Genomic DNA, 10,942 nt, shown 5'->3' on the forward strand with positions numbered 1-10,942 from the left:
GTACAAAGAATCTTCGATCTTCATTGGGGCATGCAGGATCTTTTAGTTGTGGCAGGTAGAATCTAGTTTCCTGACCAGGCCCCTGCATTGGGAGCTCAGGGCCCTAGTCAATGGACCACCAGGGAAGTTCCCATTGTCATATTTAAAGGGTTGTTTTGCACCCTGTAGGCTATGAGCAAAGGAGTAGTAATGACTGAGGCACTGCTTTACAAACAAAGATCTGGTAGAAGTATACATCGTGAGACTGGCAGTAGCAAGAACAGTTAGGAGGCTAGAACAGCAGTTAGTGTGACATGGAAACCCTCTAACTGAGGTGCATCAAGGTTGTGGAAGCTGAAAAGAAGAAAAAAATTAGACAGCAATTTTGAAAAAAGAAATGATTAAGAACTGGGCTTCCCAGATGGCTCAGTGGTAAAGAATCTACCTGCCAATGCAGGAGACGTGGGTTTGATCCCTAGTTTGGAAAGATCCAACATGCTTCGGAGCAACTAAACCCGTGGACCACAGCTACTTGAGCCTGTGCTCTAGAGCCTGGAAGCCACAACTACTGAAGCTCGAGGGCCCTAGAACCGGGGCTCTGCAACAAGGGAAGCCTCTTCAACGAGAAGCCCTCACACTGCAACTAGAGAGTAGCCCTGCTCACTGTAACTAGAGAAAAGCCTACACAGCAACGAAGACCCAGCACAGCCAAAAATAAATAAAAATTTTAAAACAAACAAACAGAAAAAAGAAATGAGTAAGAATTTTTGGCCTGAATTTGGGGAAATAATGGTCCACAGCCCACTGATGTTTGGGTTTTGAGCAGCATTATCTTGGAAAGAGTTGTAACATTACTGCAAATGGAGAAAGCAAGAGGAACAACCAATCTGGGGGCAAGGTCATGAGCTCAGGTTGCAGAGTGTGGTTTTGAGGCAATGGGAGACTGGTGTGTGGATGGCTCTAAGGTGAGCTAAAACAGAGCAGTACCAGCTGAGGCCACACCCATAGACTGCATCTCTGAAGTAGAGAGGAAAGCGCAGAAGCAGGAGCTTAAGGACCAAACCATACAGAATACCCACAATCAGGAGATGAAGGGAGAGGAGCCAGCAAAGGGGACAGGAAACTTATTGGAGGTAGAGGAGGAGACTCAGAACAACCCCAGAGTTGAAACAACCCCAGAGTTGAAAAGACATGAAATTGGTAGAGTTGAACAGAAAGAAGTGATTTAAGGCCCAAAGTCACCTCCCTAAATATAGCCTGATATTTTTCACTTCATTCAGTCACACTGACTGAAACTCTGCCAGTTATTCCTTTTGTGTTCATCAGAATTAAGGGGGTGAGGTTCTAATAGTTGCCTGTACACTGAATTACAGGGTTTTAATCAAATTGCTTCCCACCTAACCCTTAGGGATGAGATCATTTTAGGGAGGTGATCGTTTTTATTAGAAACATTTAAAGGAGAGGAAGTGAGAGGGGTAATTTTGGAGTTTTGACTGCTTGGGGAATACTGTGGCACTGTGGGGGATATTTTGGATAGCCAGAGGGCAATGGGTAGAGGAATGAGAAAATAGAGTTCTGAGAGGCTGAGAAAGAATGTAGAAAGGGAATGGAAGGATCCCAATGGCAATTTCCAAATCTTCTTAGAGGAGGATCTTGATTTACCCCTTATTCCCAGAGACAGAATGAAAAGCAATTTCTCTCTTTACAAAATTGGGAGAAGACAGGATAGAAAGTACGACAATGATGATGACGACGATGACATAGCACTTACCACGTGCCAAGCATTGTTCAAATTAAATGTTTAATCTTCCTAACAACCCTAAGAGGCAGACTATTATCTCCATTTTACAGGTAGGGCAGGTGTGCCCTGTTAGTGTGAAAGTGAAAGTGTTAGTCTCTCAGTCATACAACTCTTTGCGACCCCATGGACTGTAGCCCACGAGGCTCCTCTGTCCATGTGCCCTGTTAGCCTGCCCTTATGTCTGCAGAGTCTGGGGCTGCAGGGCAGAGAGCATAGGGGTATAAAGCAGTTTCTCCAGTTGGAAACCCTCCACCTCCCACCATGAGATGTTGGGAGGATAGGAGATGGCCCTGGGGAGGACCAGCAAACAAACTGGGCCAAAGGTGTTTTCAGTCACATGTAGTACATATGCCTTCAACTGGGGGGAGCGAAAGCAGTTCACTTTAACACCATCATGAAAGCAAGTGAATATCAACTACAACTTTGGTCCATTTCTACACCTAGATTTTAAAGTGGGGAGGGAGCTGGTATGTATAAGGAGCCGACATGGTATACGCACTGAACTTGGAGTCAGAAGACAGGTCTAGAACTCACAGATTGACCTTGTACAGGTTAATCCTCTCTGGGCCACACTTCTCTCATTAAAAAATCAAGGCATTGGTTAAGAGTTAAGTCTCTGAGGTCCCTTTCAGCTCAAAATTTGTACAATTCTAGAACCTGGGAATTGGGTATGACAAATTATGATCTCTCTCTCCCACCACATATGTTTGAGAGCGTGATATTTTGGGTATAAATATGCCAATGTGTGCTGTCTGTATGTGTATATTCCAGCTATATGACTAAAACTTCAGTTGTTTGTGGGTAAATAAGGGATGCTTCTTGGTTTTCTCCAGGAAAGACCACATGGCTCTATGAGGTAGTAAATTTCTGAGATCATTGACTCAAGATATGGTGGGAGGGCAAATGATTTCAGAAAAAATTTGAGTCTGTCATCATCCTTTAGCAGTTATTTAAATTGTTTCCATTACTTTTACAACCAAATTTAACTTAGTCTTGATTTCAACCCTGTGAAACAGCCCAGGACTTCACAGAAGAGGGAAGAGACTCAGAGATTGAGTGACTTGTCCAAAATCACACAGCCTTTTAGAGCCAGAGCCAAAACGAAGACCTAGGGCTTCAGACTCCTTTCTTGAGTGTTCTTCCTAGTTCTGTGCTGGGTGTTAGAAGAGACCCCGTGCATAGAAAAGAGAGTCGAAAGGGCTCTGTTTCTAGGGGAGGGCCCCTGGCCAGAGAGTGCCAGACCAGCCTGACTGCTCTGTTCCCATCTCTGCAGCCTGCTGGCTGCCGTGTCATCTCCTTGAGAGCAGAGGGCTTAAAGATAATGGCTATTTCAAGAGCCACAAACTATGATTAGAATTAATTAGAATGTCAGAGGGCAGTGATAAGAAGTAATAACATTCTGGAGCCTCTGACAAGATATGAAAGATGTTTACTAACTCTTCTCTGAACCCAATTTATCCTCTTTCTCAGGCTCGCTTTATAAAGCATGGATGTGATCACACCACCTCCCAGGGTTATGAGGATCAAAGGAGACAATAAGGTAAAAGTGCTTTTGAAAAGATACACAAGTGTGTTTGTTCATTCAATTTAACCAATATTTACTGAGCGTCTACAATATTCCAGAAACTATGTTAAGAACTGGAGGAAAACTAAGACAAACAAGAAACAAGGAGCCCAGAATTGCCATTACTCTCTCTCCTAATGCTTCTGTCTCTTTACCTCTGGTGTGTCTGTCTTTTTGTCTCAGGCTATATGAGGAAAGGCTGACTCTGAGTCCTGTCCAATTCTCCAGCTAAGCGTTTCTGTCACAGGGAATTCTTGCTATGGCCCAAACTCTGGACCTCCATTGGAGCAGCAGAGGGCTCCCTCTGCTATTGCTCATTCAGCAAATCATTCATTCCCTTATTATGAGCAAGCATGGTTCCAGGTGTTGGGGACACAATGGTGAACAAGTGGACAAGGTCCTGCCCTCATGGAGTTCACTGTCTACTGGTGAAGGCAGACCTTAAACAAATAAATATATATTCACAAATGATGGTGAGGGTGTTTTGAGATGGGGAGAGAGAAGTGGAACTCAATTTAGAAGGACTCTCCAAGGAGGCATGAAGCTGAGAGCCACAAAGGATGAGAAGTCAGCCATGCACGTAGCCTGGGGAGGAGTCCTCCACGCAGAGGAGGGGGAAGGAACACAGTGTCTTCAAAGAACTGACAGAAAAGTGGTGCAGTGGAGACCTGAACAAGCAAGACAGTGGTCCTCATGGAGCTGGAGGGAAAGGCAGGGGCCAGACCACACTGGGCCTGTAGACTGAGAGAAGGAGTTCAAGTAAGTACAGTGAACTTCCAGTGCCTTCTGCTCTCTTCCCAGTGCTGGTGAAGAAACGACTCGGGCTGTTCTACTATTTCTGTCATCCCATGACGGTGACAAAAAGCTGGAGGTTAGTTAGAGAACAAACCATCAAAAAATTGCCAACTTTATCAATGTTATGTGCCAGCCTGGATGGGAGGAGAATGGATACACTTACATGTATGGTTGAGTCCCACTGTTGTTCTCCTGAAACTACCACAACACTGTTAGTCAGTTATACCCCAATACAAAATGTTTTTAGTGTTAAAAAAATTTAAACTAAAAAAAATTAACAACAGTAATAAAATAGAATAATACATTGAAACAATATACTATAGTAAAAAAAAAAAAATTGTCAACTTTAGCTCCTTTACTTTGGGTGACTAACCTCTAATCTCATCTAACCCAGAACCTATGAACTGGTGCGTGATACCAAAGGTGCCGGAAGCCAACACACGAGATTCTACCCATGACAAGGTCATGAGGAGAAAACCTGACAGGCAAGGCAGATCAGGTTTTCAGGGATTCCGAAAAGCTGCCTCCGGCGCTCACCTTAAAGATGATATCTGTCTTTCTGATGCTTGCTTCAATAGACTACTCCCTAATTTCTGTGACACAGGCAGAAGGCCTTCCCTGATCTCTTTCCAAATAAGAATCAATTTAGAACTTTAATCAATAAGTTTCCCGGGTGGTGGTATTTTATGAGATTATCCAGGCTGAAAGGAGTGTTTTAATTTAAACTCCTTTGCTGGTATTTTAGTTTGTTTGGCAAATGCATCTATGCCCTTGGTACTAATATGCATGACTGCTTATAATACCCTAATCACAAAACAGCATAAAGAACCTGATCATATAAAGGCCCTAATGGACATAGAGCCCTTCGGGGAGTGAAGAAGCCCTATTAGAAAACACAAGAAAAATTATTCTAAAAGTGGCTATTGGGTTAACATTTGCTTGCTGTGTTTTTGCTCTTAATGTGCTAAGGTTGTGTTATAGAAACCATTGTTAATATAGTTATAGATCTAGAAAAATAAGAGCTTAGCCCTAGTGTGGTAACAATGAGAAGGTTGTTAACTGCCAGTCAGGAGTGCTAGGCAGGGGCTGCCTCACCAAAGTTGCAGAGTCAATGTAGGGTAAACTTCTTAGATAAACGCAACTGACAACTTCTGCAGAAGGATTAATTTTTATATTAACAAGGTTATACTTCTACTCTGTACTGTTGCCCTATGAGACCTTTCAGTTAAGGTCACCATAGAAACAGAAAATAGGTTTACATTCACCTGACCTGCATAAAATGTTAATGGGTCCCAAGGCCAGAAGATAAAGTACAAGACCCTCATAAACAAAGAAGTATGCAGAAAACACCCTGGTTTCGTGAAGAACAAGCTGATGTAATGTTAAACTATCTTCCCCTTAGAGATGTACTAACTTAGGGTATAAAAGCTACGGTAAAAAATAAAGCATTGCCAGACCCTGCCAGACTCTGCTGCACCCCCCATCTGGTCACTCTCTCTCTCTCTCTCTCTCTCTCTCTCTTGCTCCCTCACAGACTTGGCCCTATCAAGGCTGGTCTCAAGTGTCTTCTCTCTCTCTCTCTCTCTCTCGCCAACGCCGTTCATCCTGAGGGTACCCCCTGGATCCTGCCGAGGCTGGACCCCAGCACAAAGGTTTTCATCCCCACCCCTACACTGAACACAGATGTACAGAAATAAATTAATCCAGTGGTCGTTGTGCATGTTGAACATGGACTCTTTAGTTTGCTCAGATGACTCACATCTTTGGTGTGCAACTGAATCCACGTGCAACCGGCACAATGACCACTGGATTAATATCTGTAGAAGAGGAGGTAAATGTGCATAAGCGACAGTAATACAAGGAAGAGATAATAAAAGCCAAAAGACAGGTAACAGAGATAGTACTGAAACAATAAAGTTCTCTCAGTTACACATTACAGGTACCATTGGGTGTTCCTTAGTTACGAAAACCAATATCACGAAGTAGTAAACTACAGGTATGCAAGCCTGTCAGAGATTACAGGAAGTGAGGCCAAGCACCCATAGGTGCCCTCATGCCCTGCAAGTGGCATGTAAATTAGGGAGATAAACTGGTACTTTTGGTAACCTTCTGGAAAGAAAGTTAGTGATACGGATCAAAAGCCTCAAAAAAAATTCGCTTTGACCCAATAATTCCACTTCCAGAAATCTACACTGAAGAAAAAAAAAAAAGATTTTCTTAAAGATTAAAGATAGGAATTTTCATAAGGTCATTATACTATTAATATCAAGATTAGAAACAATTATCCAATCTGGATTATGTTATTATATTATGGTACATCCTCCTAATGTAATAGCATTTAAAGGAAGTTTCTGAAGAATAGGCATGACTTTTGGAAATGTTCAAGACATCATTTTAAAGGAAGATGCAAGGTAAATTACAATACGATAGGATAAATGCTTTTATAGAGGAAGGTGGGAACAATTGAGGAAATGAAGGAAAGCTTCTTAGGAATACTGACATTTGATGTAGGTCTTAAAACATGTGTAGGAGTTTCCCGTGGACTGGAAAAGAAAAAGGACCAAGTGGCGACCTCTGAATTCTGTGAAAGAAGATTAGGAAGGTAATACACTTCTTGAGAAAGGTTCGCAGCAACCACCCAGCTCACACAGCCACGGTCTGCAAGCCCTGTTATCTTTCCTTAAGTGAGTCGATGAGTCATGTTCCGGATCAGGATGAATGAATGATTCCCCCTCCCACGGGAGAAGGGACGCCCCTGGAGGCTGCACCCCCGGGTGGGGCAGAAACTGACACCCCACAGCCTTTGGCCGTGGGCACCGGGCAGATCCCTACGCTCAGTCTTCCGCGAGCGAAATAAGTCCCACCCCAGCCCCCACCAAGACCTACCCGCAGCGCCAAAAAGCGACCCGTAATGTTGACGCGGTGCGCAGGCTCAGTCGGCCACTGGACCGCTGCCGTGTGAAGTTTCACACCTTCATGGAGGTTGCGTGAGGCCTCCCGCCTGAATAGAGCGACTACGAGGTAGATGCCAGGCCGGATGAGGGGTCCACACAGAGCCAGAGGGGACCTGAGGAACCAGAGCATTCCCTTCTGAGCTGTCGCCTTCGTTTTCCCAGACCACGGTCTCCCAGGCTCTCTCCCACTCTCTGGGGTCGCTCCCTGCTACCTGTCTGGTCAGCCCCAACAGCTCCCGGTTTTCACTTCTTCCTTCATCCCTTGAGTCATCTCCCTGTTCTCCCTGAGGGACAGGGGTGGGATGGTTTGAGAGGGGAGGCTAGGAGGTAGAAAGTGTCTGGCCTAGATGCAGGCACTGCCTTCCGGCCTGGTTTCTAGACGCCTGGCTTCTCTTAGGCAGCTCATGGTTTGGTCTGACTTGTTCTTCCCTTGGGGATTGTGGATCTCCAGGATTCCCCACCCAGCCTGTTCCCAGACTGGGATCCTGCTGGGCTTTCAGACCCAACAAGGACTTGGACAGGCTCAGGACTCCTTCTGTACAGTCCTTGTAGCTCTGGACAAAATGGATCTTTTTGCAGGGTTTAGACCTCCTCTTACTTCACCTCTGTAGAATGTGGGGTGTCTGGACTCTGTGTATCTGATGGACACTCGGGAAGCTGAGGAGAAGACGTTTCCTCTGTAAAATCTGAATTCAAATGTCTTGTCACCTGCACTGTCCTGCTAGTCACAGGTGCCACTCGCTGTTGTCTGATATTTGTCCCATGGTAGCCACTTTCCTGCCTCGCCTCTGAAGGTGATGAGTTTCCTGTCACTGGAAGTTAACTTCTCTGTGGCCCCCACCCCTGGAAGTTTTCACAAACCCTTCCCCTCCTTCCACCCAGATCATGGCTCATGTGGACGAGGCCGCCCGCCGGTTGTCCAAGTCTGGGTCAACCCTCTATGCAGTGCTGGAGCTTAAGAAGGGCGCCTCACCTGAAGACGTCAAGAAGGCCTACAGGTTCAGACATCAGCCCCTTATTAAATCTCACAATTCTCCCTTTTAAGCCCTTTTCCTCCTACCTTGCTTTCTGACCCTTTTTAAAAAAAAAAAAATTTATTTATTTGGCTGCATCAGGTCTTTGTTGTGGCATGTAGGATCTTTCATTGTGGCTCTAGAAGGCACTGGCATAGTTGCCCTGTGCCATGCGGGATCTTAGTTCCCTGACCAGGGATCAAACCCACGTCCTCTGCATTGGAAAGCAGATTCTTAACCACTAGATCAACAGGGAAGTCCCCTGACCCAATTTTTAAATCCCCAGACCTCCACTTTGGGGCCAGATGGGGCCATCATCCTCTTTTGTGTGAAGGAATATAGACTTGGGCTGCTTGCTTCCATCCTCTCATGCATTCTTTCTTCACCCTCTAGAGACTTATCCCTGTCATTCATCGTAACCCTCCCACCCCCACCACTCCCATCCTCTGCCCACCCTTCTTTTGGGTATTGCCTGGCTAGGAGACTGGCCTTAAAGTATCATCCAGACAAGAATCCAGGGGACGCTCAAGCAGCAGAAATCTTCAAGGAGATCAACACAGCCCACTCCGTACTGAGTGACCCTAAGAAGCGGAAAATTTATGACCGGCATGGCTCATTGGGGATATATATATACGATCACTTTGGCGAAGAAGGAGTCACATACTATTTTACGATGAATAGTTGTTGGTTCAAGGTACACAATTCCTTCTGGTCCCTTAAAAATAAGGAAGGAGGGGCACCCCTCCACTCTTGGGATGGCTGATTCACCTCTCCTAGAACAAATGCTTCTATTGTCTCATATACTGGGTGCTGGAAGAATTGAGGCGGGGTGGAACTTGAATGGAAATACACAGGAACTGCTGGATTGAAGCCATTCTTTCCCACCTTGCAGACGCTTATCCTCCTGTGTGCTCTGCTCACCTGTTGCTGTTGCTGCTGCTGCTGCTGCTTTTGCTGTGGAACACTGAAGCCACCACCTGAGGAAGCGACTAACAAAAAATATGCGTCAAATGTCCAGCATCAGCCTCCAAGGTCAGGTGAGAACCACAGGCAGGGACTGGGGTGAGAGCTGAATTAGGGTTGTGGGTGAAACCCTGAACTCTCAACTGTGAACCCCCAACTCTCAAGTCAGGATTGGGGCCAAGTGAAGAAAAAGAAGAGGGTACACTTGGTTTCTGAGGGGCTTATGGCAAAAACTGACAGTTTAAATGTAATGTTCGCTTTCCATGACTGTTAAGCTTAATGAATGGGGTGAGCATTAAGGTAAGGAATGGGGTGGGAGACTGTGCCTAGAAAAGGCAGTAGTTGAAGGCAAGTTAGAGGATGCAGTTCTTTGCATTTACTTGAGAGAGAGGTAGTGTCTGAGATTATCCACTGAGGTGTGGGTTGACTGAAATTCACACCAGTGCCATCTAGTGAGAGGCATACATAACTGCAAGGTAACCCTTTTCTCACCAGTGGACTAAAAAAATGGGTTTCCCGGGTGGCTCAGTGGTAAAGAATCTGCCTGCTAAGGCAGGAGACTCAGGTTGATCCCTGGGTCAGGAAGATCCCCTGGAGAAGGAAATGGCAACATACTACAGTATTCTTGCCTGGGAAAGCTCAAGGGCAGAGGAACCTGGTGGGCTACAGTCCATGGGGTCACAAAAGAGTCAGACATAACTTAGCAACTACACAACAGACTAAAAAATTGTTACTAGATGTTAACATATGTGTTTTTCAATCCATCATAGGACGCAGAGAACATTTTAGAAGAGAGGAAGATGGTTCTAGTGATGATAATTAGTAAAAGATGAAGAAGAGTGAGGTATGAAAACTGAAACGCAGCAATAATTAAAGGGTAAGAAAAAAATACACACTAAAAACAATTCAGCTGAGTCTTTAATGGAAAGTTATGTCTTTATAGTGTGGACTACAGGTATTGTATCCTTACCTGTAGGGGGTTTGCTTTAAATTCTGCATGATCATTCCTTCTAGTTAATAAGATGCCATCTTCTCCTGCCCTTAGATGCTGACCCAATGAGGGTGCCTTCTGCTGCCCAGTCCACTGGACTCGGTGAAGAGAGGAGCAAGTAGCCCTGTCCTAACATTGACCCTGATTTGCCCCTTCTACGTGTAAGACTTTCGTCTTCAGAAGCATTGATGGCCTCCATCTCAGTGAGGACGCCATCTTTGTCCTTGATGCTGTCACTGACCCTGGCCATACAGGGTCATCCAGCTGTTTTTCTTTTTAGCTCTAGTCGCAATTTTAACCTGTTAGAGAGCAGCCCTCCTACCCAACCCTTGTGAGGTCTTAGGCAGGGGTGACAGTCTTTTCCTGAACATTGTTTTTCCTGTGCCTTCCTTGGAAAATGAGCCAGTGTCAGCGGTAGTGTCAGCCATTTATGAGACTTCCATCAGGATCCTGAAAACCAAGCAGGATGGATCCCGTCCTGGAGCTGCTGTATCAGGTGACCCGCCTTTGGTGCAACTCTGTGTGCCAGGAACTCTTCATTCAGCCTCATTCCCAAGCGGGTACATCTTTCTGGGGGCTGGCCTCATCTTCTTCTGGTGCCCATGCCCTTGGCATTGCCAGCCTCATCCCGTACCACCATGAGACAACTCAGGAAGAGCATAAGTGCATTTGAGGCTTAGAGGTTGTTGTCCCACCTTTCAATTCTCCCTGGACTGCAGCTGCTAGCACAGCATCCATGAGCATGGGGCCTGTGGGTTGACCGAAGTTCACACAGCAGTGCCTGCCGGCTTCCATCCTTCTGGTCTCATGTTGTACAAGCTGATCACTATATGTTTTGCGCTTAAAATAGGGGCATGAAAAATTCGATAGGGTAAAGACTGA

General features: G+C 45.4%; 1 protein-coding gene across 1 annotated transcript; it reads left to right on the forward strand.

Annotated features, from left to right (window-relative positions):
* The first annotated feature begins 7,978 nt into the window (after nt 1-7,978).
* DNAJC5G (DnaJ heat shock protein family (Hsp40) member C5 gamma) lies at nt 7,979-10,301 on the forward strand. The gene is made up of 5 exons (XM_061156223.1): nt 7,979-8,112; nt 8,554-8,800; nt 8,999-9,143; nt 9,840-9,946; nt 10,115-10,301. The coding sequence occupies exons 1-4, from the start codon at nt 7,979-7,981 to the stop codon at nt 9,890-9,892; spliced, it is 579 nt and encodes a 192-aa protein (XP_061012206.1). The 3' UTR covers nt 9,893-9,946; nt 10,115-10,301.
* The last annotated feature ends 641 nt before the right edge of the window (nt 10,302-10,942 follow it).

This window comes from Dama dama, chromosome 11 (genome assembly GCF_033118175.1).
Source record: "Dama dama isolate Ldn47 chromosome 11, ASM3311817v1, whole genome shotgun sequence".
Taxonomy (NCBI): domain Eukaryota; kingdom Metazoa; phylum Chordata; class Mammalia; order Artiodactyla; family Cervidae; genus Dama; species Dama dama.

Excerpts from the sequence above, each read along its gene's own strand:
- DNAJC5G (XM_061156223.1), top strand. The coding sequence starts at position 7,979 with ATGGCTCATGTGGACGAGGCCGCCCGCCGGTTGTCCAAGTCTGGGTCA. Across the intron at positions 8,113-8,553 it reads TTCAGACATCAGCCCCTTAT|TGCCCACCCTTCTTTTGGGT; the intron begins TAAATCTCACAA and ends ACTCCCATCCTC. Across the intron at positions 9,144-9,839 it reads GCATCAGCCTCCAAGGTCAG|GACGCAGAGAACATTTTAGA; the intron begins GTGAGAACCACA and ends AATCCATCATAG.